This window comes from Martes martes (genome assembly GCF_963455335.1).
Source record: "Martes martes genome assembly, chromosome: 3".
Classification (NCBI taxonomy): Eukaryota; Metazoa; Chordata; class Mammalia; order Carnivora; family Mustelidae; genus Martes; species Martes martes.
This window is the reverse complement of record NC_137890.1, coordinates 102429092-102456869: the sequence shown is the minus strand read 5'-3', so window position 1 is coordinate 102456869 and position 27778 is coordinate 102429092. Positions and strand designations below refer to the sequence as shown.

The following is a 27778-nucleotide window of genomic DNA, read 5'->3' as shown; positions in this document are numbered from 1 at the left end:
ATAAGTGTATGTTCTCTTCCTTATGATTTTCTTAACATTCCCTTTTATCTAGATAACTTTTAAGAATGTAATATATAGTATATATAATATACAAAATATGTGTTAATCAACTGTTATTGGTAAGGCTTCTGGTCAACAGTGAGCTAGTAGTAGTTCAGTTTATGCAGAACTGAAAAGTATACATGGATTTTCGACTGTGCAATGGGTTGGCAACCCTTAATACCCACACTGTTCAAGGGTCAACTATAATTGGGAAAGTACTCATATCTTATTTTCTAAGATATAAAATTTCACACCAACTCAGGTTTTGAGTAAGGCCACATTCTGGAAGTAAATTCCTGAAGAAGATACTTGTTACCAAAGAAAGATTACTGATCTGTAGATTTGGCCACCTGGCAGATGGCGGGAAAATGGCCAGCCCAAGGTGATCTGCAGAAAATGTGGAGAGAGAGGAAGAAAAAACTGCATCCCTTTACAGGCAACAACGCCCTCAGATTAGACCTCTGAAGAATCATTTGCAAAAGCAGTGAGAAAGGTTTCCAAAACCTATTGTATGCTATTAGCAAATCCCTATTTCTACACAACAAACAGATGTGCTTTCTCTCTGTGGCACTAATGCATGATGGAAGCTCCACAACACCCCAAAGGGGTCTGGTGCTTCCCTCCTGGGGGTAAGTCATGACTTACACTCTACAAATCAGGCTTGGAAATTTTCTCCTCCTACATTTTAATAACCTATTCATCTATCTTTACTGTAAGTCAAGATAAGACATATATTTACCTGGGCAGCAAACTGTCTTGCTTCTTCTAGAGGAGCATCAGAAGGGAACTGATTTGTAAAGGAAGAACCATCAGGAAGACGAAATTGAATTCTTGCAACAGTGCTATGAAAATAGAAAATTAAAATCAGCATCTTTACATTTTCTCAAACAGTATCATTAAAAGAGAAAATGGAAATGAAAATGTGCAAAATGAAAAAACAGGTTTTTCCCATAATGTCAGACCTCATCATTTATTATTTTTTAGTAACAGCTTTATCAAGATATAATTTACATAACATAAAATTCACCCTTTTATTTATTTTTTAAAGATTTTTAAGTAATCTCTACATTCAAGGTGGGGCTCAAACTCACAACCCCAACCGAGATCAAGAGTTGCATGCTCCAATGACTAAATTTTATGTCACCCTTTTAGGGCATACAATTAGGGGTGCTTGGGTGGCTCAGTTGGTTAGGTGTCTTCCTTTGGCTCAGATCATGATCCTGGGGTCCTGACCTGAGCCCCACGTTGGGCTCCCTACTTGGCTGGGGCCAGCTTCTCCTTCTCCCTCTCGCTATCTCTCTTTCTCTCAAATAAATAAAATCTTCTAAAAAACATAAAGTATACAATTAATTTAGTGGTTTCTATTATAGTCATAGTCATTAAATATAGCCATATTTAATTCCAAAACATTCTCATCATCCCAAAAAGAAACCCTGAACCCAACAGCAACTGCTTCCTACTCCACCCTCATCTAGCCCCTTGGCAAGCACTAATCTACTTTCTGCTTCTAAGAATTTGCCCAGTTCAGGCATTTCATATAATGGAACATAGGAATGTCTGACTTTTTGGTATCTCACTTTCATGTAACATAATGTTCTCAAGGTTCACCCATGTTGTAGCATGGGTCAGCACTTCATTCTTTTTAATTGCTGAATGGTATTTATAATCCCATCACCAGTATAGGAGAGTTCCAAAGTGTCCACATCCTCACCAAGATTTGTTACTGCTTTTAAGTTTAGGAATCCTGGAGGGCATTAAACAGTATCTCATTGTGGTTTTGATTTAATTTTCCTAATGACTAATAACGTTGAGTAGCTTTTTCTATGGTTAACTGACCACTTGGAGATCTTCTCTGGAGAAATGTCTATTTAAATCCTTTTCACATATTTAAAACTGGGTTGTTTGCTTTTTATTGTTAAGTTATTAAAGACTCTTTTTTGTATTCTAGATACAAGTCTTTCATCAGATATATGGTTTGCAAATATATTCTCCAATTCTGGGGGCTATCTTTTCACATTCTTAATAATGTCCCTTGAAACATAATGTTTTTAATTTTGATGAAGTCCAACTTATCTACTGCTTTCTTTTGTTGCTTGTGCTTTTGGCGTCATGTCTAAGAATCACTGCCTTTTCCAAGATCACAGGATTTTCTCATTTTTTTCTAAGAGTTTATACTTGAGGAAAGGGTTCAAATTCATTCTTTTGGATGAGTCCAAGCACCATCTGTTGAAGAGCTATTCTTTCCCCATGAATGACCCTGGTAACATTTTCAATCATAATTAATCATAAACACATGGGTTTTTTTTCCCTAAAGATTTTATTTCAATATTTTATTTAAATTCAATTTAGTTAGCATATAATATATTATTAGTTTCAGGGGTAGAATTTAGTGATTCATCAGTTGCATAAAACACCCAGTGCTCATTATATCAAGTGACCTTCTTAATGCCCATCACCCAATTACACCATCCCCCACCCACCTCCCCTCCAGCAACCCTCAGTTTGCTCCGCATAGTTAAAAGTCTCCTATGGTTTGCTTCCCTCCCTCTTTTTATCTTATTTTTCTTTCCCTTCTTCTCTGTTTATCTGCTTTGTTTCTTAAATTCCACACAAGTGAAATCATATGGTATTTGTCTTTCTCTGACTGACTGATTTCACTTAGGATAATACCCTCTAGTTCCATTCACGTTGTTGCAAATGGCAAGATTTCATTCTTTTTGATGACTGAGTAATATTCCATTGCATATATACACCACATCTTCTTTATCCATTCACCTGTTGATAGACATCTGAGCTCATTCCACAGTTTGGCTATTGTGGACACTGCTGCTATAATCATTGGGGAAATGCATAGGTTTAGTTCTGGAGACTCAGTTCTACTACAGTGATCCATATATTCATCCTTATGCCAATACTACATTGTTTGGGTTACTGTAGCTTTGTTTTAAAATGTAAAAAATCTGATTCTCTCAACTTTGTTCTTTTTCCAGATAATTTTGACTATTCTAGGTCCCTTGCATTTCTACATGAATTTTTATGCAAAAATTTTGGCCAAAAAAAAAATCACTTGGGATTTTAATGGGGATTGTGTTGACTCTACTGATCAGTTTGGGGAGTACTGCCATTTTTCCCCCCTTTTTCTTTTCATCTCTCAAGCCCCTTTTGTACTGCCATCTCAACAATATTTAGTTCTCTGATCTATGAACACAGAATGTCTTCCCGTGTATTTATGTCTGCTTTAATTCTTTCAAAAATGTTTTCCAGTTTTCAGTGTAAGAGTCTTACACCTTCATTAAATATATTCTTAAGTATTTTATTACTTTTGGAAAATAGTTTTTAAAAAGTAGTTTTTACTCATGTTATGAGCTTTGTACTTTGTTGGTTGGTACTGCTTACAGAAGGGTTCACATAAACACTCACTGTCTCTCTTTGACTTCATCTTTCTGCTCCCTACGTCCTTTGCTTATTCTCTCATACTCTGTTCCCCTTTCCTCCACTAGCACCTATGCAACAAAAAGGGAAGGAAGTATTTATTTCCTCAAACTGTATCAACTTAGTAAGGACGTAGAAATCATGATTATAAAATAAGCATGGTAGGGGCGCCTGGGTGGCTCAGTGGGTTCAAGCCTCTGCCTTCAGCTCAGGTCATGATCCCAGGGTCCTGGGATCGAGCCCCACATCTGGCTCACTGCTCAGCAGGGAGCCTGCTTCCTCCTCTCTCTCTGCCTGTCTCTCTGCCTACTTGTGATCTCTGTCAAATAAATGAATAAAATCTTTAAATAAAAAATAAAATAAGCATGGTAAAAATTGAAAAATCAAACAAACAAAAAGTAGTTTTTCTGGGGTGCCTGGCTGGCTCAATTGGTGAAGCATGTGACTCTTGATCCTGGGGATGAGTTTGAGCCCCAAATTGGGCATGGGGATTACTTAAAAATAAAATTATAAAAAAAAAAAAAGTTTTTCTGAATAGCAAAAGTAATGCTCATTAATTTTCCAATATAGAAAATACAGAAAAGTAAAGGAGTGCCTGGGTGGCTCAGTCGGTTAAGCATCTGCCTTTAGCTCAGGTCATATCTAGGGTCCCGGGATTGAGGCCCGCATTGATCTCTGTGCTCAGTGGGGAGTCTGTTTCTCCCTCTCCCTCTGCCCATACCTACCCCCACTCATGCCTGCATGGTCACGCTCCCTCCCTCTCAAATAAATAAAATCATAAAAAAAAGACAGAAAAGTAAGAAAAAATATTAACCATAATCCAACTAGGACGTACTAGAAATCTGTATTTTTCTCTTTACAACATATTTTTGTTTTGGGAAATGCCTTATCCCTGCCACCTGTCATTCATTCTGGTATGATTATCAGTAACATTTCCCTAACCTCCTCACCACCAAAGTGGGCATGTGAACTCCCCCAACCAGGGAGACAATTTAAGTAGACATAGGGATTGATCTGAAAGTGGCCGCATCAGCCAAATAAGGCCAATCAGAATTCTCCCCACTTAATGATACAGGATCTGAGAAAGAGTTTTTCCTTTCTGGGATCAGGAGCTCAAGATTCTGAATGTGCCAAGAGGCCCTGGGTTCACCTGACATCATCATAAAAGTTTCTCTAAGAATGACACTCAAACAGAAAAAAAGCCCAAGAGATTAAAAAGAGAGAGAAAATGTTCTTTTAAATCCCTGAACCTAGCTATACCTACCAATCCATCAGTGGAAATTCCAATTGCAGAGCCAACGGATTCCCTATTTTGCTTAATCCTATTTGACCTGAGATAATCACAACTCAAGAATCCTGAACCTGGCATGGGGCTCCCTGCTCAACAGGAAGCCTGCTTCCACCCTCCTACTCCACCTGCTTGTGTTCCCTCTCTTGCTGCGTCTGTCAAATAAATAAAATCTTTTTTAAAAAAGCATAATACATGTAAGATAACCACTGTAATCATTTCAATATATGTGTTTTCTGTCTTTTGAAAACAGATTTCTTGAGCCTTCTTTTAGAAGTGATTTATTTAGTACTGTACACTCACATTCAGTGACAAATCCACTGGCAACTGCCACACTGGTCATTATGTCCTCCTGGAACTACTTATTACAGCCACAGCGCACAATAGTGTTAAAAAGCAGCTTACAACTGCTGTTCTCCTCAGTGGCTATGAACACACAGGTAATTAAGTGGGAAATAAAGTACCTTCTTTCTCTTGCAGAAGACTCCCTTTTGACTTCCATTTCTGCCTGTTTGGCCAGCAAAGCAGCAGCTTTAGCAGCTTCTACTTCTTCTTTTGTCTTTGCGAAACGAGCAGCTCTCTCTGCACGGTCCTTTAAAACAGGTATTAGATACTAATTAGCTTTCACTGCTAGAATGGAACAAACACAAGGAACACAAGGAACAAACACAAATGTATGTAAGATTCCTTAAAGCCATCTGTAAACTTTATCACTCTGGAGCTGGTATTTTTTAGTTTTATGAATGATCAGAGGCCAGCAAGTTGCCTATTAAACAAACAAGGACTTAATTTTGGTTACTACTGTATCGCCAGAGCCTGGAAAAAGGTCTGCCAAACAGTAGATAATCAACAAATATTTGTTGCATAAACAAATGAACAATATTAAGGTAGACATGGCTTTCACATGCACTACAATTGCTTAATCCTAAAGGCAGCTGTTTCAAAACCATCTTAACCTCCTACTTGATGTATGTAAATCTTCCGAATGTCCCACAAAAGAAGAGTTGTGACTAGAGGAGAATGCCACATAACCAGTTCTCAGCTTCTTTTCTAGGGATTTTTTTTTTTTTTTTTTTAATAGAAAGGCAGACTGCCATATGTAGCACTTCATTTGGATGTGTCTGAGTCTTGGAAGCCTAATTACTCAATGATCTCCTACAAATGGACCTTGAGAACTTCTTTGGAGGTTTTAGCAGGTGAGCACAGCTCCAGAAAGAACACACATGGAGCTGTGAGGGAGGAAGGGGACACCCACCTAGCCAGCTAGATCACCTGAATCAATCCTGGTGATCAATGGCATGACAGGTGTGGCAGCCAGATCGCCCTCACATCCCTAGGGAATTTTTGAAAGCTACCTACTGACTACTGTCTCACAACATAACACAGAGAAAAATTACTTTGAAAAAAAAATCTCAATTTTAATCTTTTATCAAGTTTTTGTTTTCAGTATAATGAAACTACATTGTTCTTTTAGTTTCAGGTATATAAGTATATAACATATAGTAACTCAACAATTCCATACATCACCCGGTGCTCATAGGACAAGTGCCCTCCTTAATACCTTTCACCTATTTCACCCATTGCCTGACCTTCCTCCCCTCTGTAACCATCAGTTTGTTCTCTACAGTTAACTGTCTGTTTCTCGGTTTCCCTCTCTTTTTCCTTTGCTCATTTGTTTTGTTTAATTTCACATGAGTGAAATCATACGGTATTTGTCTTTCTCTGACTGACTTATTTCACTTAGCATAATACTCTCTACCTCCATCCAAGTTGTTGCAAAAGGCAAGATTTCATTCATTTTATGGGTGAATAATATTCCATTGTATATATATATACCACAACTTCTTTATCCAATCCCAATTTTTAATCTTTTTTTTCAAAGGGGGTGAGGGAAGAGGGAAAAGTAGAGAGAGAGTCTTAAGCAGGCTCCATGCCCAGCATGGAGCCCAATGTGTAGCTCAATCTCACAATCCTGAGATTATGACCTGAGCTGAAATCAAGAGTTGGCCACTTAACGAACTAAGCCACCCAGGTGTGCCCCCCAATTTTAATCTTAGTATTTTATGTTGTTTTGGAGGAGAGAAGCGGTGGAGAAGAGGGGGAATCTTTTTTTTTTTCTTTTTTTTAAGATTTTTATTTATTTGAGAGAGAGTGAGAGAGAGTGAGCCAGAGCAGGGGGAGGGTCAGAGGGAAAAGCAGACTCCCTGCTGAACAGGAAGCCCAATGTGGGACTCAATCCTGGGACTCTAGGATCATGACCTGAGCCAAAGGCAGCCGCTTAACCAACTGAGCCACCCAGGTGCCCAAGAGGAGGAATCTTAAGCAGGCTCCACGCCCAGCTCGGAGTCCAACACAAAGTTCAAACTCACAACCATGAGATCACAACCTGAGCAGAAATCAAGAGTTAGACACTTAACTGACTGAGCGATACATATACCCCTTAACTATATTTTAATCCAATATACAATTTCTACTAGAAGGAAGATGAAAATTGTACTCTTTGAGTCACTAAAGTCTACTATTTTTGTGTACATGGTCTGATAGTAAACCAAAACCACTGTGCATGGAAAAACAACTGCATGAGAGTGAAACATTAAAAATAAACTTATTACTCACCAATGCAATCTGCTGTTTTATACGCTCTCGAGCTGCCCTATCTTCTGCCTTTTCTCTGTTTCTTTCCTCTAACATTCTTTTTGTTAGTTCTTCTTCTTGCTTTCTTTTATAATCCAACATTTCTTTTCCAGTTTTCCTCCTCTCAATTTCTTTCTTAATTTCTCTCTAAATTAAAGAGAAAGGAAGTATTATGAGCCCCAAAGACAACTTACTAATCTGCTTAGGTATTATTTTATATGAGCTGGTTGTAGGGCACAGCTAAAGGAACAAAATAATTTCATAAAATGTAAGGGTCTAAAAGAATTTATTAATAGCATGGGTTAAAGGTCAAATGTCTATCAATTTACAAATCTCAGCATTTCTATTAAGGTTGTGATGTAATTTGAAAAAAAGGATTACAGGTCTTTGGTTTGTAAAGTAAATGTTACCCTCTAAGGACACAAGGTGGTCATTTATTTGGCATAAAGAATTGTTAACTTTCTGATATTATAACCTCAAAGAGATGACGTAGTTTAGGTGCACACGATGAGAAAAATGAATGGTGAACCAGAATGTGGCAACACCAGAGGGAAAATTCAGCAAAAATACCTACAAATTTCTTTTGCATAAAAGGAAGCTCAGAATTTCATCTGCATCAAAATAATATAATTTTACTTCAATTCTCTTTATTCTTAGTGTAAAAGACTCACTGCAGAGAGATGATTAAACTTATTCCTAGCAATTTACAAAAAAACCACAAAAAGTGTACACTATGATCCTACTAAGGAAGTCAGGTTAATTACCTTCACTGTGCTTCAACACTCAACTGTAACCAGAAAGTCATCTAAGGTCTGCCAAATTCAGCAGGGAGTCAAACATTTCCTTACTGGAAGAGCAAAATGATGATGTACATGAACTTTACCTGTTCCTCCTCTTTCCTTTTCTCTTCTCTTCTTTCTTCGAGTTTTTTAGTGAGTCTGTATATAAAAAGTTTTTTAAAAATACATTAATGAGACTTATCTTATTAATATAATGAAAACATATGGGAGATTCCCTTTGTTAAAATCAACTGGGAAATGAAATAACAAACAGAAAAAAGCTCATGCAGACAAAGCAACAACTCATCTGCTGGCCCCCAGCCCCAACAGAAATCCATAATCAGTCAGTGGGAGCCTTTCATTTATTTATTTTTATTTACTTATTTATTCTTATTTATTTATTTTAGTGGGAGCCTTTTAGAAGCTTAGTTCTACCTCCTACTTAACCATTAGTTTTCCTCCCCCCCCCACCATTATATCTGATACTGATTTAAAAATATACATACACATCTTCAAATGAGTACATAAATTAGTAAGTTACAAATGCTTTCCCCCTACATAGAAGTAAACAGCAATACAGCACAAATTATAAAATGCTGAAGGCTAACGTTTATAAAAACTAATACCAAAACTGATTCCTAACTCTAAGAAGTTCATCAATTAAAAATAATTATGAAAGCAAATAGTAATGGTTGTGCTATTTAGTGAATACATTAAAACCGACCATGAATTTTGTGATATGTAATTTTTAATTTAATGTAATTTTGTGATATGTAATTTTTAAAAATTAATGGTACTTTCTCAGAGGGATTTCGGTTACACAGGCGTAAGTATTTGCGAAAGCTCATTTGAAACAACCTGAGCCAGAAATCAAGGGAATGCTCAAAGAATGATGGGGACATACATCAAAGAACAGAAAAGCAAAAATGAAGAGGATGTCACTAGTCAAATCATGGCAATGAGTGCACCAAAAAGAATGGTAAGAGAAATGAACCGTAACACAGTGGAAAAAAGGGATCCATAAAATGTCTTACTGCTGAGGGGAGTTATAAACTGTTACCACCACTGTGGAAAACTGTTTGGCAAGTATTTATGACCCTTTTCTGCTCCTGCAAATACACCCAAAAGATATGTCCACCAAGACATGTACAAGAATGCTCATATAGCAACCCTATCTATTCATAATAGCCCCCAAAATGAAAACAATTCAAAAATCCATCAAGAGAATGAGTTAGTCAAATAAAAGAATACTATACAGCAACAAGAGTGTACCAATTCCTGTCACATGCAGCAGCACAAAAAAGCTGAAGCAAAGGAGAGCAGAGAGAGAACACGCGTGAAGTTTATGAGCAGGCAAAACTCATCTATGGTGCAGTTGAAGAACAGTGGTTATTTTGGGGAGGAAAGTAGTCACTGTGAAAGGGTTATCAGGCCCCTAGTGTATGGACTACACTGGTAATTTTCTATTTCTTGATCTGAGTGCTGGTGTCTTATAAGTTTACTGGAAAAAAAAGTGGGGGAAAGAAAGTAGAAGAGGTGGATCAAAGCAGTTCTCTACAGAAGAATGCCAGCTAAGAAATACATAAGGCATAAAATTAGAAGGTACAAACTAGAAAAAACGGGCGCCTGAGTCGTTATGCATTTGCCTTTGGCTGGGGTCATGATCTCAGGGTCCTGGAACTGAGCCCCCGCATCGCATCGGGCTCTCTGCTCAGCGGGAAGCCTGCTTTTCCCTCTCCCCCTGCTTATGTTCCTGCTCTCTCATTGTCTCTCTCTGTCAAATAAATAAATAAAATCTTAAAAAAAAAACCTAGGAAAAAACCCCCACCATTTTCAACTACAAATGAAATAACTGATCCAAGCAAAAATCAACAGATGCCAAACCACTGGGTAAAATCTTTTGAGGAACAGCATATTCATGGTTTCAAAGAATCACCCTATAGATACTTATTAATTAGGGAAAAGGTATCTTTATAATCAAGAAATCCAACAGACACCATCTTAATTAACGATTAAACTTAACATCACCAATAATGCAAACATCTGATATCAGATGCCTCCTCATGTGAGTAATAAGATAAACATTACCTAGGTAAGGTTCTCAAACTTTAACCTGAACCTAGAATGAAAAATAGGGACCAGGGCGCCTGGGTGGCTCAGTGGGTTAAGCCACTGCCTTCTGCTCGGGTCATGGTCTCAGGGTCTTGGGATCGAGTCCCGCATCGGGCTTTCTGCTCAGCAGGGAGCCTGCTTCCCTCTCTCTCTCTGCCTGCCTCTCTGCCTACCTGTGATCTCTCTCTGTCGGATAAATAAATAAAATCTTAAAAAAAATTAAAAAATAAAAAGAAAAGAAAAAGAAAAATAGGGACCAAATCAAAGGACATTTTAGAACCTTGGGCACCTGGATGGCTCAGTGGGTTAGGCATCTTCCTTCAGCTCAGGTCATGATCCCAGAGTCCTGGGATCCATTAGGCACTGAGCTCCTTGCTCAGTGCAGAGCCCGCCACTCCCGCGCTAACAAATAAATAACATCTCAAAAGAAAAAAAAAAAAAAGACATCCTAGAAACAATTAGCCTAGACACTTAAGGAATGTCCAAGTCATGAAAAATAAAAACAAAAACAAAACAAAGGAAATGTTTTGAATTAAAAGAGACTACACTAAATTCAATGAATGATCCTCAAATGGATCCTGTATCAGGGGAAAAAAGTTATAAAGGACATTATTGAAGTAACTGGGCAAACTTGAATGACTGCTTATCAGATAATCTTAAGTGTATCATGTATTTATAATTTGAGTGTGACAATGGGATCATACTATTATCTAAATGTCTTCAATTACACCCCACCAGAATTGGTGAATTGCAGAATTCTCTTCTGAGAAAAACAGATGCTATTTTGTTCTAATCTAGTTGAAAAGCCCATTGCATCTTACTCAATGACGTAATGACCAACTGTTTCATGACTCCCGCATCCAGGAATCTACAGCTAAATTGTGTTCATTGGTCTGAAGGAAAAGGTAGGGCATGAATCAGTAGGCAGAGACTCCCAGGCCCCTTCCTAGGTTGCAGTCCCCACTCAGAGCCGATAAAATCTCAGACAATGTTTTTATTTTTAGGAAATACACACTGAAGTATTTAGGGTAAAATGAAATGATGTCTGCAACTTTCAAATAAATTGGCAAAAAAAAGGAAAAAAAGTCATTATACTATTCTTTCAACTTTTGAGGTTTGTAATCTTTCCCAAGAAAAGGTTGGCATTGATTGGTACAATTTTTTTTTAAAGATTTTATTTATTTATTTGAGAGACAGAGACAGAAATAGCAACAGAGAATATGAGTGGGAAGGAAAGGGAGAAGCAAGCATCCTGCTGAGCAGGGAGCCCAACATGGGGCTCGATCCCAGGAACCTATGATCATGACCTAAGCTGAAGGCAGACACTGATCCACTCAGGCACCCCTTGACGGTATTTGATAAAATCTTTATTATCTTTCCCAAAGATTCTACCAATGTTTAAACATAATGACATAAAAACATAAGCAAAATTTAACTAAAAGATGTATCTTTTCATGTGAGTCGCTAAAAGATTCAACTTCCAGGGGCACCTGGCTGGATTGGTCGATAGAGCATACAGCTCTTGATCTCAGGGTCACTGAGTTCAAGCCCCACACTGGAAATAGAGATTATTTAAAAGAAACAAAAAAGATTCAAATTTCACAAATTTTAGCTTTGAAAATAAAAATGTATATATTTTAATTAATATTAAGCAAAACTTAATTTCTCACAGATTAAATAAGATCTCACAATTACAAATCATCAATCTGTTTCTTAAAAAAAAAAATCAAGTTTACTTCCTTGAAAAGACTACTTAAGATAGATTTTTTTTTCTTAATATGTATGGGGTAGGATGAGTTTCTGAGGTGACATCAATTTGATTTAGTGACCTTTCCCCCTAACAAAATCCTTGAAGCCAGATGAGGAAAAGCCTAAGATCTAGTGGAAGTACTTAGTATTTCCAAGTACAGAAACTTGATCTCTGGAAATAGATGTTATAGCTTGAGAGGATGACGAGAATCCTATATTTAATAATCCAACCTTCCAAATTTTAAGGCTGAGTTTTTTAATCTGTTGGACAGAAATTTTAAAATACCATCAAAGTTAGAGAAAAAATGTATATATTTTGCTTTATAGAACTTGGTATTACAAAATTCTATATATATCAGATTACACCATAGGTATTTGATGTGTCAAATTTATCTGGGCTGTGAAAAAGCACCGCAGGTAAGTTCTATGAGACAGGGAAACTAACAGCACATTAGGGTTTCAGAGTAGAATAACCTGCAGCGGATGGGTAAGTCAAAGGCATAAAAGCGCTACAGAGTCTATGACAAGGGATGGTGGAGATGAAGGCCACCTGAAGGGTATAAATGATGAGCTAAGATGTCATTTGGGATAGGAATACTATACAGGCTGTTGTTTTTAGTTGTCACTGTCAATGAAACCAATTCCACAAAAAAACCCAAAATTCCTAATTGGGTACAACTCAGATGAATAAAATATATGACCACAGAATAGGAACTAATCTGTATTAGGACCTAGGTCCTACTGGTTAGCTGAATCTGATAAGTTAATCTCAGCACCAATTTGAAATGCTTTTATGGTTTTAATTATATGACCTGAATTTTCCAAAACTTGTTTAAACAGAGAACAGTTACTTTCCAATGAAAACTGTTTCATTAGTAAGTATGCCAACATTTCATCCAATTTTAACACTAGTACCCTTTTAAAAGGCCCTAGCCCACATGCATTTCATGTAACGGGTTCTAACAGTATATGGTTTTAAAAGATACACATGTATGTATTTCTAAGAGTGCTTTAAAAGTTTTTTTTTCAGTTTAAGGATCTCAAACAACCTGTAGACCCACTCTGTCCTGATATGCTAATTATAAAAATAATAATGCTCAATGAAGACAGTTTGGCAACTTCAAAACAAAGCAAAAAAAAAAAATCTTCTGTCTTAAATTGTCTTTATCTGACTCAATATACTATATTTAACACATATACACCAGTGTAGTCACTATATGTAACTCTTTTAATTAAAGATGGTATATTATTTTGTTTGTAATACCATGCAGGCAGATAGGGGCAGACACTCTCTTAAGAATGGAAGCTATTGGGGCACCTGGGTGGCTCAGTGGGTTAAGGCCTCTGCTTTTGGCTCAGGTTATAATCCCAGGGTTCTGGGATCAAGGCCCGCATCCGGTTCTCTGCTCAGCGGGGAGCCTGCTTCCTCCTCTCTCTCTCTCTGCCTGCTTCTCTGCCTACTTGTGATCTCCCTCTGTCAAATAAATAAATAAAATCTTTAAAAAAAAAAAAAAAAGAATGGAAGCTATTATGAAACAACAGCAACTTCCCTTTCACATTGCAATTAAATAGCACTTAAGCCCACCCTACAAGGGCTACATGCTGTGTGTCTTTTCATTACCCTCAAGTCTCCAAATCCTTTTCTGATCTTTTATTGTCACTTTCCCCCAAGGTGGTGCAAATAAAGATACCCAGTGGTAGACTTGGCGTTAGCAAAACAGAATGAAACAAAGAGGATGAATCATTGGGAACACTGGTTCTCTGCTACTGTTCTTTGAGCCTTTTACCACTTCTCACCACTGTGAGCAAATCTATCCTTTTAACTCAAGATCTTGACCCTGCCCAGACACCTATAAAGAACCATCAGAATCTAGGTTTTACTGAAATGAAGCTGATTCTTAGTCATGAGCAAAACCAAATACCCAATGTTAGGAATCATTTTGAAACTTGTTCCCCCACGGCATCTCTGTGAACAAGACACTCAAGTCTAAGAAATTTTCTTAACTTCCATATAACCCTAAGTTGTGGGGTGCCTGGATGGCTCGGTCGTTAAGTATCTGCCTTTGGCTCAGGTCCTGATCCCAGGGTCCTGGGATCAAGCCCCATCAGGCTCCCTGCTCAGCAGGAAGCCTGCTTCTCCCTCTCCTACTCCCCCTGCTTCTCCCTCTCCTACTCCCCCTGCTTGTGTTCCCTTCCTCACTCGCGCTCTCTCTCGGTCAAATAAATAAATAAAATCTTTAAAAAACAAAAAAACCTCGCTAAGTTGTTTTAGGTCAAGATTAAAAAATATTCCTGCTTTATCCATATACAATTATATAACTTAAGAATCATACTATAAAGGGCTCTAATTTGGAAATTTCTGTATTATTAAAAATACTAAAGTACAAACCACAAAAAGTCAGAAATCTGTACCTGATTATTAGACCAATAACATATGACACTTAACAGACACCCACTTATGCAAAATCAAGGCTCAGTACAGTCATAAAAGTAGCTGAAGTTCGTCCCATTGGGAACTTACTATCCTATGGCACAGAGAGTTAAAAGCAGAAGTGATGCAGAGAAAAACACATGTATCAAAAACTAGTGAAAAAGAGACTCTTGGGCTGATCAGACCCAAAGGTGACTGATGACTTCAGAGATACCTAACTTTACTTGTAGAAGATAGTTTTTATGGATACAAGTTGGCCAGGTAATAAAAAATTTCAACCCAAGATTCTGAAACTTCATTTGTGTAATTTTAACTTTTACTCAAATTAATGATATAACTGAGAACCACTTTCTTTTAAAAATATTACTTGCAAAAATAAGAGCAAACCTTTCCACTCGGACAGTGAGGTCCTCCGGAGATTTCTGATTTGAACATCCACCAGGATCCTGAGATGGACTGGCATGGCCTGAACTTTCTCCTCCTTAATTATTTAATAAAAAGAAATAAGAAGAATATTGTATTTAATGCCAATTTTTAAAATGTATAAATATTTTGGGTTACATTTGTTAATCTTCTTAAACATTACAAATTTTTCCTAATAATGGAGAAGATAAGAAATGAGTGATTACTGGGACACCTGGCTGGCTCAGTCACTAGAGTATGCGATTCCATGTTGTGAGTTTGAGCCCCACACTGGACATAGAGGAAGGAAGGAAGGAAAGAAGAAGGGAAGGAAGGAAGGGAGGGAAAAGAAAAGAAAAGAAAAGAAAAGAAAAGAAAAGAAAAGAAAGAAAGAAAGAAAAAAGACAGAGGAAGGAAGGAAGGAAGGAGCGAGCAATTCCTAATTCTGGCATTTGGATCTGGATACAACAGTATATAAGTGGGAAATAAGGCAGTTACCCTGTTGAGGCAAAATATAGTAAGAGAGAAAAAATATTAAGGGGTTCCTGTGTGGCTCAATCAGTAGAGTGTGTGACTCTTGATCTCAGGGTTGTAGGTCTGAGCCCCACATTGGGTAAAGAAATTATTCAAAAATAAAATCTTAAAAAAAAAGAAAAGAAAAAATATTAAGCAGCAAGACAAAAGAAGACAGTTACATACAAAGGAAATACCATATGGCAATCAGGGGATTTTTCCCCAGAAACTTTCCAAGCCAGAAAGGAGCTGCATGATATTAAAGTGCCAAAAGGAAAAAATCTGCAGCCTGGAATACTCTATCCAGCAAGGCCATCATTCAGAATAGGAGGAGAGATTAACAGCTTCTCAGCAAAACAAAAACTAAAGGATCTCATGACTACTACACCAGTCCTGCAAGTAACATTAAAGGGGACTCTTAGTGGAAAGGAAAGACCAAAAATGACAGTATGAAGGCAGGAAACACAAAAATAGTAAAAATGAGTATTTATGTAAAAAAATCAGTCAAGGAGCTCACAAAGTAAAATGATGTAAAATATGACATCATATACCTAAAACATGGGGAGGAAAATTGGTTCAAATTTAAACAACCGTCAAGTTAAAACAGAGTGCTATATAGAGAAGATGTTACATACAAATCTAATGGAAACCACAAATCAAAGCCAACTAATAAATATGCAAAGAATAAAAATTAAAAAATCCAAATATATCACTGAAGAAAATCAGCAAACCATGAAAGAGAGAAAAAAAGAATCAGAGAAAATCTCAGAAACAAACACAAAACAAGTAATAAAATGTCAATAAATACATATCTATCAATAATTACTTCAAATGTAAATGGACTAAAGCCCGAACAAAAGATACAGGGTGACAGAATGAATGAAAAAACAAGACCCATCTATACGTTGCCTATAAGAGACTCAATTTAGACCTAAATACACCTGCATTGAAAGTGAGAGGATGGGATGCGTGGGTAGCTCAGTCAGTTAAGCATCTGCCTTCAGCTCAGGTCATGATTCCAGAGTCCTAGGATCCGGCCCCGCGTGGGGCTCTCTGCTCAACAGGGAGTTTGCTTCTCCCTCTCCCTCTGCCCCTCCCCCTGCTCATACTTTTTCTGTTTCTCTGTTTCAAATAAATAAATAAAATCTTTTAAAAAAAAAGTAAGTGAGGAGATGAAGAAACATTTACCACGCAAATGAATGTCAAAAGAAAGCTAGAGTAGCAATACTTATATTGGACAAAATGGACTTTAAAACAAAGACTATAATGACACAAAGAAGGATACTATATAATAATAAAGGGGACAATCCAACAAGAAAATATAAAAATTATAAATATTCATGTACCCAAACAAACAAAAAGCTTTTTCCTTAAGGTAAGGAACGAAACAAGGATGGTCACTCTCACCACTTTATTCACCACAGTATTGGAAGTCCTAGCCACAACAATGAGACAACAAAAAGAAATAAAAGGCATCCAAATTGACAAGGAAGAAGTAAAACTTTCACTATTCACAAATGACATGATATTATAGTGAGAAAACCCAAAAGACTCCACCAAAAAACAGCTAGAACTGATAAATGAATTCAGTAAAGTCACAGGTAACAAAATTATTGCACAGTAATCTGTTACATTTCTATGCACCAATGAAGCAGCAGAAAGAGAAATTACAACACATTCCCACATACAACTAGACCAAAAATAATAAGATACCTAGGAATAAACCTACCCAAAGAGGTCAAAGACCAGTACTCTGAAAACTATAAAACACTGACAAAAGAAAGTGAAGAGGACACAAAGAAATGGAAAGACATGCTGTACCCATGGACTGGAAGAACAAGTAATGTTAAAATGTCTATACTACCCAAATAATCTACACATTTAATACAGTCTCTATCAACACACCAACAACATTTTTCAAAGAGCTAGAACAAACAATCCTAAAATTTGTGAACCACAAAAAGTCTCAAACAGCCAAAGCAATCTAGAAAAGCAAAGCTGGAGGCATCACAATTACGAACTTGAAGTTATATCACAAAGTAGTAGTAAACAAAACAGTATAGTACTGGCACAAAAATAGACACATAGATCAATAGAACACAAGAGAAAACCAAAAATAAAGCTACAACTTATATGGTCAATTAATCCTTGAAAAAGCAGGAAAGAATATGTAATGGGAAAAAGAATCTTCAACAAAAGGTACTGGGAAAACTGGAGAGCTACATGTAAAGAATGAAACTGGGCCAGTTTCTTACACTATACACAAAAATAAACTCAAAATGGATTAAAGACCCAAATGTGAGATCTGAAACCATAAAGACCCTAGAAGAGAGCACAGGCAGTAGTTTCTCTGACATCAACTATAACAACATCTTTCTAGATATGTGTTCTGAGGCAAGGGAAACAAAAGCAAAAACTACTGGGACTACTTTGCATAGCAAAGTAAACAATCAACAAAACTAAAAAGCAACCTAGTAAGCAAAATATATAAAGAACTTAACAAACATGGGGCAACTGGCTGGCTCACTCAGTGAAGCACGGGACTCTTAATCTTGTGGTTGTGAGTTTGTGCCCACATTGGGTATGGAGATTACTTAAAATTAAAACCTTAGGGATGCCTAGGTGGCTCAGAGTCAGCTGGGTGTCCAGCTCTTGATTTCGGCTTGGGTCATGGTCTCAGGGTCAATGGGGTTTCAGCACTCACGGTCTCAGGGGTACAGCCCTGCACAGGGCTCTGTGTCTAGCAGGGAGTCTGCTTGTCCCTCTCCTGCCCCCTCCTCCTCCCCCTCCACCCCTTTCCCCACTCATATGTGCTCTCTCTAAAATATATAGAAATCTTAAAAAAAAAAAATCTTAATACAAAACCTCAACACCCCAAAAATGAATAATCCAACTTAAAAATGGGCAGAAGACATGAACAGACATTTCTCCAAAGATGACATCCAAATGGCTAACACATACATGAAAAGATGCTCATCATCACTTATCAGGGAAATGTCAATCAAAACTACAGTGTGGTATCACCTCACACCTGCCAGAATGGTTAAAACCAAACGGAAGTATTGCAGAGAATGTGGAGAAAGGAAAACCCTGTTGTATGGTTGATGGGAATGCAAACTGGTGCAGCCACTCTGGAAAACAGTATGAAGGTTTCTCAAAAAGTTAAAAACAGAACTATCCTATTGACCCAGCAATTGCACCACTGGGTATTTACTCAAAGAACATAAAAACACTCAATCAAAGGCATACATGCAACCCTATATCTATAGCAGCATTATTTACAATAGACAAATTATGGAAGCAGCCCATCGTCCAACTGACTGATGCACTGTTAAAGAAGATGTGATATGTTTACACACACACACACACACACACACACACACACACACACACACACAGAGGAATATTATTCAGCCATAAAAAAGAATGGGATCTTTCTATTTGCAACTGCATGGATGGAGCTAGAGAGTATAACGCTAAATGAAATAAGTCAGAGAAAGACAAAAACCAATGACTTCACTCACATGGGGAATTTAAGAAACGAAACAAATGAGCAAAGGGAGAAAACAGACAGACACAAACCACGAATCAGACTCTAACTACGGAAAACTGATGGTTACCAGAGGGGAGGTGGATGGGTGGGGGGATGGATGAAACAGGTGATGGGAATTAAGAAATGCACTTGTGATGAGCACTGGGTGATTAAAATACAAACTTAAAAAAAAATGCAGCAAAATCCAGACTGTGGGAAGCTACAGAAAAAAATCAGTGAGAATGGAAATCTATTTATGAAATGAAAACTAAGACTCAAGGGGCACCCGGGTGGCTCCGTCAGTTAAGCATCTGCCTTTGGCTCAGGTCATGATGATCCCAGGGTCCTGGGATCGAGCCCCACATCGGGCTTCCTGCTTGGTGGGAAGCTTGCTTCTCCCTCTCCCACTCCCCCTGCTTATGTTCCTGCTCTCGCTATCTCTCTGTCAAATAAATCAATCTTAAAAAAAAAAAAAAAAAAGACTCAAAAGAAAAAGAAAAAAGAAGACTCATCAAGCAGTAACAATATACTGGACTCCAAACAAATAAAAATTTAGTGTAACGTAAATATTGTCTAGATAAATAATGATAAAAAGGAATTACTGTTCAACTTTCTATGTTTCATAAGGGATACCAATTTGTGGTTATTTTTTAAAGTTCTTATCTTTTACAGGCACCTGCATGGTTCAGTTAAGTGATTCACTCTTGATCTCAGCATCATGAGTTCAAGCCCCAAGTTGGGCTCCACACTGGGCATGGAGCCTACCATAGACAGACAGGTAGATAAAGTTCTCATCTTTTACATACTAATATTTTAAAATGAAATTATATGATGCCCAAGATTTGTTTTAAATAATAAGTGACAAGGAGAAGAGGAACAGGGGGCACCAATGAAACAGTATCAGCCATGAGTTGGTAGGAACTGAAGACTCCTAAAGGCAATGAGTTCATGGGATTTCTTATACTATTTTTCTCTACTTTTCTAGAGGTCTGAAATTTTCCATAACAAAGTGAAAAAAAAAAACTACAAAGAACTGAGATTAGAGCTTCTACTCACACTTCAATAAGACAGAGTTTGAGTTGAAGCAAGATAAGTGTCTACTGAAACAAAAGCATCAACACTAACAGAATCCAGAGTGTCTGTAACAATGTACAAGACACAAAAATTTCTTGACACACAATCCAAAAGGAAAATGTGACCCATTCTCAGGAGAAAAGACAAAAAAAGGGCAATCCTGAAATGAGACAGAACTATTATAACTCAATGAGGTAAAGGGAAATGAAATAAATTAAAAGATAAATTAAATAAAATGTTGGTAAAGGGTACTCTGGGACTGAGTATAACTACTTTAACTTTCTGTGAGTCAAACTATTTCAAAATAAAAATTTAGAAGAGGAGGAGGAGATGGAAGGAAGAATAAGAAAATCCAAAATCATTTTACCTGCAAAATGGTACAGCCACTTTGGAAGACAGCTTGGTGGCTTCTTACAAAACTAAACATTTCCTGAGAGTACAATCCAGCTATCACGAGCTTGGTATTTACCCAAGGAAAGTAAAAAAACTTATGTAAACACAGAAACCTGCACACAGATGCTTACAGCAGTTTTATTCATAATTGCTAACTTGGAAGAAACCAAGATGACTCTTCAGTAGGTGAACAGATTAATAAACTGTGGTACATCTAGACAATGGAATATTATTCAGCTCTAAAAAGAAATGAGCTATCAAGTGATGAAAAGACACGAGGGAAGCTTAAATGCCTATTACTAAGTGAAAGAAGCCAATCTGGGGACGCCTGGGTGGCTCAGTGGGTTAAGCCGCTGCCTTCGGCTCAGGTCATGATCTCAGGGTCCTGGGATTGAGCCCCGCATCGGGCTCTCTGCTCAGCGGGGAGCCTGCTTCCCCCTCTCTCTGCCTACTTGTGATCTCTCTGTCAAATAAATAAATAAAAATATTAAAAAAAAAAAAAAAGAAAGAAGCCAATCTGAAAAGACTACTGTATGACACTCTGAGAAAGGCAAAAACTATGAAGACAGTAAAAAGATCAGTAAGGATGAATAGGCAGAGCACAAAGGACCTTTAGGGCAGTAAAAATACTTTGTTCTATACTGCTGCCATAATAATGGATACATGTCATAATACATTTGTCCAAACTCACAGAATGTATTAACACGAAGAGAAAACTCTAATGTAAACAATGGACTTTGCCTGATTATAATGTGTCAAATGTTGACTCATTAGTTTTAACAAAATGTATCACTTTGGTGGAGGATGTAGATAGTGGGGCAGAAGGTATATAGGAAATCTGTTCCTTCCTCTTTATTTTGCTATAAACATAGAACTGCTCTTAAAAAAGTCTATTGGGTAGCTCAGTCGGTTAAGCGTCTGATTCTTGATTTTGACTCAGGTCATGATCTCAGGGTGGTGAGATCGAGCCCCACATAGGGCTCTGCACTGAGCATGGAGTCTGCTTAATATTCTCTCCCTCATTCTTCCCCTCCCTGACTTGTGCGAGTTCTCTCTCTAAAAATAAAACCATAAAAAATATTTTGAAAGTCTATTAAAAAAAGTTAATTTAAAAATTATTACCAAAGGGTGCCTGGGTGGCTCAGTGGGTTATAGCCTCTGCCTTTGGCTCAGGTCATGATCCCAGGGTCCTGGGATTGAACCCCGCACCAGGCTCTCTGCTCAGCAGGGAGCCTGCTTCCTCCTCTCTCTCTGCCTGCCTCTCTGCCTACTTGTGATCTCTGTCTGTCAAAAAAAAAAAAAAAAATCAAATAAAAATTCAGTAGGGGCACCTGGCTAACTCAATAGAGAATATGACTCCTAATCTCAGGGTTTTAAATCTGAGCTCCACCATGGACATAGAGATTACTTAAAATAAAAATCTTAAAAATTAAAAAAAAAAACAATTCATCAGATGGGCTTAAGAGTAGAAAGATGATAATGAAAATTCAGTGAACTTACAGATCAATAAGATTATCCAATCTAAATAAGAGGGAAAAAAAAGAAAAATGTGAATCTGTGGGATAATATCAAGAAGCCTAACATATATGCAATTATTTCCAGCAAGGTAAGAGAAAAATATTTCAATAAATAATGGCTCCAAATTCCCCAAATTTGGCAAAAATCATAAATTTACAGATTTAAGAAGCTCAGCAAACCCCAAGCAGAATAAACACAAAGAAAAGCACATCTAGGCATAATATGGTCAAACTGCTAAAGCCAAAGAAAGAGAAAATCCTGAAAGCAGAGAGAAAAGCAATATATTCCATATATGGGAAACATTGCTATCAACAGAAACTTCTCATCAGAAAACTATGGAGCCCAGAAGATCCTTAAAGGGTTGAAAAAAATAACTGTAAACCCCAAATTTTGTGTCCAGTAAAAATATCTTTCTAGAGTGAAGATAAAACAGACACTTTCATTTTTCAGAGACAAAGGAGGTATTTTGCCAAAAGACCCGAATAATCAGAAATGCTAAGCAAGGAGCACCTGGGTGGCTAAGTCATTGAATGTCTGACTCTTGATTTCAGCTCAGGTCATATTCTCATGGGTGGTGAGATAGAGCCTTGCACTGGGCTCCACGCTCAGCAGGGAGTCTGCTTGAAAATGCTCCCCTACCCCATCCCTCCTTCCACTTGAGTACCCTCTCTCTCTAATAAATAAATAAATCTTAAAAAAAAAAAAAAAAGGTGGGGGTGCCTGGTGGCTCAGTCGATAAACATCTGCCTTTGGCTCAGGTCATGATCCCAGGGTCCAGGGATCGAGCCTCGTGTTGGGCTCCCTGCTCAGCAGGAAGCCTGCTTCTCCCTCTCCTACTCCCCCTGCTTGTGTTCCCTCTCTCATGGTCTCTCTCTGTATGAAATAAATAAATAATATCTTTAAAGAAAAAAAAAAAAGAAAATAAATGCTAAGGGAAGTATTTTAGGTGAAGAAAAATGATACCAGAGGAAAACATATTCAAATGGGAACGAAGAATTTGGCAATGATAAATATCCAAGTAAACGTAAAAGTTAAGTATCCTGCCATACAGCTATATGGGCTACATTCATTATAGCATCCCCTAGTTCTGTGTGCATCCAGAACCTAAGTGATCTGTAGATGTAAAACCTCAAAATGAGACTACTGAGATGGGACCTGGCAGCTATTCTTCAAATATTCAAAACCCGTTATGTGTAACTTCAGCTAGAGTAGAATTATCTTTTAGGATACTAATCTGCTAACTTCTAACTCTTTATCTAACTGTGTTGCCCAATACAAAGATATTTTACACCAAGCAACTTTGAACACAATCCCTAATGTATGGTATAAATTTTCTCTTTTGCCTTTTTCTATCAACCCCTCTGCAATCACATCTCTTATTTCCATAATTTTACACTTAACTTTAATTCTAATCTCTAAAAATGCAAATACTATTTTTTAAATGTGTATAGCATCTTACAGGTCATAAAAACAATTCCAAATACATTAGTTCATTTCAACCTTTCAAAATCCTCTGGCTGGAAAGATATTTATAAAACTGTTCAGTGTCATAATAACAGTCCCTGAATATAGCACAGTAAAAGAAATTACAAATCAACTATTCTGGACTGTTGCCTATTTGGATTTGAAAGGCATATTCACTGACTTCATTCTCTTCTGTGACTATCAGACCAACACATGTATTTAAGACAACCCTTAAATCTAAAGTTAAATGAATGCAACAGAGGAGAAACACAGTATTTTTCTTTTTAAGGATATTAATCCCTGACCTTTAAAACAAAATGATGGAGTACTTCTACCTATACCCAAAAGGGTACACTAAAAATTACCTGTTGCAGAATCTGACTTTCTATCAGAAGTGGGTGGTGTCTCACAAAGCTCCGCATTTCTGGACTGAGAGTTTTCAGAAGTGTTGTTAGGTTCACACGAGGTGGGTGGAGTAGAGACTGAACTTTCTGACTGACTGCCATTTGCCACCGATGTTTCACCTTTTAATGAGTGCATCTAGGGCGAAAACACACTGGAATTTAATAAATAGGTAAGAATCTAAATCTACCTGGCAGATGAGGCCAAAATAAAAGTCAATTGTCTCCATAAGAGGGAAAAGTACTAAACCTTCTAAATAGATTAATATAAACTGTATAATCCTAAACATGGCAAAATCACACCATAGAATTCAACTACAATGTGACAAGAGCATAAAAAGATTTTCAAAGCACACTGATTTTCCTTCAAATTAGTTCAAGGAAAAAAGCTTCAAGCTATCTTAGCCATTTGCCCAAAGGGGATACTAATGAGAAATTGACTAAATTCCATAAAATGTGTCAAGCAATACAGTTTGGGACCTTAATGTGAAACCTCTCTTGCAACAAAGTAATAGTGATGCTTATTAGTAGTTGACTGAGGGAGGAAAGAAGAACGGAGAGTAAGAAGTCACTCATTAGGTTCAGGTACTTATAATTTCACAATGCTATATTTGAAATCAATCCAGGAAAATAATATTTACTACCTTTAAAGTTTAATGGCATGGCAGGTTCCTGGTTATACAGACAGCTCCAAAAATACTCCAGTGTCAAGTTTCTGACATACCATTTTCCCATGTTTGTAAAAAAAAGAAATTCTGTTCCTTCTCACCTGCCGGACTTTGTGAATTCTGGTAACAAGTTCATCTGCAGAAACACTTCCTGCTATTACTTCCAAGGGAATTCCACTGTCTCCAATAAAGAAACTGGATGGAACACACACTACGGGATCTGTACAATTTAATTAAGTCTAACAATTCATGAAAAACAAGGGAATAATTTTATGAAATACTACTGACAACAAAGCAAAACAAGTCTTTGTGATTTTCACAATGTTACCAGCTAACATGTTTACCAAATAATTTCAACTACCTTATCATTATGCTTGTCATACATGTGGTAGATTAACTGATTTATGATTTATTTGTATTGTATAACTGAGTGGGGATCATCCACTACATTCCCCTCTTTTGTAACTTCTACATCTATCTTGCAGCTTGACAGCTTCTTCTAACATTCCATCCAAACTGTCCCATATTGCTTTCCAGATATTGATAATAAAAAATAAAAACTCTCTATGATCCCCTTTGCTACAATGTATTATCTCAAATGACACTTAGTAGTATAAATTTCCCATAAACAAGAATGCAAGAGTTCCTAAATAAAAATGATTAATTTCAAAATGTCATGAATTAACCAAAAGAAAGGCAAATCCTCAAGCAAAATATTTGTCAAACCAATTCTTTATTGAAAGGATACAGATTTGTGAAAATTGTAGGCAGGCTTCACTGTAAAACAAAATCAAATAGAAAATCACTAGATATATGCGTTTCCCAAATACTCAGTTGCTTCATAAAAATTTACTGATATCATTAAAATGATTTTTTGAAGTACTATTTTCTTTCATATTCATCAGTTGGAAGGAGAAAAGTACAATTCTTATTTTACAGACCTTTTCTGGTTTTATCATTTTCAGATTATACTCATTCCTGCAACCCACAAACTGGTGGCCGGATCTGGTGACTAAAATCAAGTAGGTCTCTGCCATGTTGCTTCCTAAGCATCAAGTATACCTGAATACAATATCTTAACTTGTAACAACAGGATATTAATGCTTATGATTTACCTGTGCAAATGATAATATCGTATTTTGTATTAATAATTCAAAACAACCTAAATATCCACCAGTAAAAACTAACTAAGCAGTCATTAAAAAAAAGACAGAAAAAAGTACATCAAAATGCTACCACTTCTGTAAAAAAGAGGAGGATAATAAACAAGAATGTAAGAGAGGGGAGGGAAATAAATTTTCTTGATTTGGTCACTCCAGAGAAGGGGAACTGGGTGGTTAGGGACAGGGATAGAAGAGACTTTACATTCTGATACAAGTAAGACATACTAATCAATATAGAGTAGTAATACCAAGAATCAAATTAGTATTTCCAAGAATTAGAAATTTGTTTTATTTTCTGCATATAAACCACAATTACCATAAAATCATCTGAAAACTGAATGGGAAAAGTATAAAGAAAAAAAGTACCAAGAGTCCTATCTTCCCAAAAATAACCAAAGTGAACTTTTTTAAAAAGATTTATTTATTTTAAAAGGGGGGGGCAGGGGAAAAGGGAGAGGAGAAAGAGAATCTTCAAGTAGACTCTCTGTTGAGTACAGAGCCCAATGCAGGGCTCTATCCCAGGACCCTGAGATCATGACCTGAGCAGAAATTAAGAGTGGGACCCTTAAATCCCTGAGCTACCCAGGCAGGTGCCCCACCAACGTAAACTTTTGATGCATTTCCTAACAGTTTATTTTCAACATGGGTATCTCCATAAATAAATACACACTAAAATACTACAAGAACATTAATTTCATAATTTTTATATAGTAAATAAAATTAACTTTTCATCATTTATAAGACACATTAGATTCTATTAGCAGGCAGTCCATAAAGAAATAGCAACCATCACTACACACAGGTATTCCTGTAAATGCTTTTAGAAATTTGTTTTTAGAAAAGAAAGAAAAAAAATAAAGAAATTTATTTTTTAAAATGTTAGATACAGGGCTCCTGGGTAGCTCAGTTGGCTAAGCGTCCGACTCTTGGTTTTGGCTCAGGGCATGATCTCAGGGATGTGAGATCAAGTCCTACAATGGGCTCCTCACAGGCCATGGAACCTACTTATGATTCTTTTTCCCCCTCCCTCTTGCCCCTCCTCCATCCACCTCCCTTTTTCTCAAAAGAAAAATTGCTAGTTACATCAGTCTGTGTATAACCTCAAAAATCCTGATATTCTCATTTCTTCCATGTTTCCAATATACCCCTATATTCCTTCCTGCCATTACTGGTGCTTCTGGAAATAATGGATAATATAAATGAGGATATACATTAAAATGGTAAGATTCTTTTTTTTAAAGTATTACAGCTCAATAAATACATAATTCAACAACTCCTGCTGTGAGGCAAACCACTATGGTTTTATGACATTTTTATATTAAAAGATTTTTAATGAAAAATTTACAAACTGAGGCACGTGGCTGGCTCAGTCAGAAGAGCATGTGACTCCTAATCTCAGGGTCATGAGTTTTGAGTCCCACCATGGATGTAGAAATTACTTAAATAAATAAAATAAAAATAAAAAACCCTACTAACTTACAGGTAAATTGCAAATTATTTTAATCTTGACAGTAATTTTTAACCATCACTCATTCATTCTGATATTATCAGTATCAAAAGGACAGGAATACCCTTTTATAGTTGCTAATGAATTAATGTTTCTAGGCACTGATCATCGATGCCTGCTGCTAACATCATAGAGCAAGACAACAAGTCATTATATGTCTTCTAATGGAAGAATGGAAGATATACCACCATTTATGAAGTAGTCATCATGGAAAAAAAAAAAAACTAACCTGAATCCAACTGTCAATTTACAAGAAAGAGAGGATAGAGGAACAAACCAGATAACACTAACAAGGATGCAGTCAACAAAATTCATACTGCAGGAAACTAAAGAATGAATCTCCTAGTTTCCCCAAAATATTAACTGCAAAGAAAAAAAGAGAGGGGGGAAGTCTATAGACTAAAAGAGACTTGAGAGATCAACACATCACAATGTGTAGACCTTGATGGATCCTGCGTCAAACAAACTATATTAAGAATACAACTGTGATATAGATAAGACAATTCAAAATGTGAACAGTAGCTGGATATTTGCTATTAAGAAACTGTTATTAATTTTTTTAAGTATTTTAGCTATGTTAAGAAATTTAGTTTTTCACATACTAAATTTAGATTAATTAATGTTAAAAAATATATCTTCTAGAGACATACTAAAATATTTATCAATGAAGTGACAC

The 27778-nt window shown here is 36.8% G+C and overlaps 1 protein-coding gene across 2 annotated transcripts in view; it reads right to left on the bottom strand.

The window, feature by feature from the left end:
* Window positions 1–27778, bottom strand: part of UBXN4 (UBX domain protein 4) — a 53181-nt gene that overhangs the window by 15908 nt on the left and 9495 nt on the right. For both annotated transcript variants that reach the window (XM_080799797.1, XM_080799796.1), the window contains exons 3-10: window positions 25181–25209; window positions 24534–24652; window positions 23729–23903; window positions 14855–14948; window positions 8280–8334; window positions 7379–7543; window positions 5227–5354; window positions 782–884 (exon numbers count right to left, since the gene is read on the bottom strand). In XM_080799797.1, coding sequence (XP_080655923.1) covers window positions 782–884; window positions 5227–5354; window positions 7379–7543; window positions 8280–8334; window positions 14855–14948; window positions 23729–23903; window positions 24534–24652; window positions 25181–25209 — 868 coding nt within the window. The remainder of the gene's footprint in view (window positions 1–781; window positions 885–5226; window positions 5355–7378; window positions 7544–8279; window positions 8335–14854; window positions 14949–23728; window positions 23904–24533; window positions 24653–25180; window positions 25210–27778) is intronic.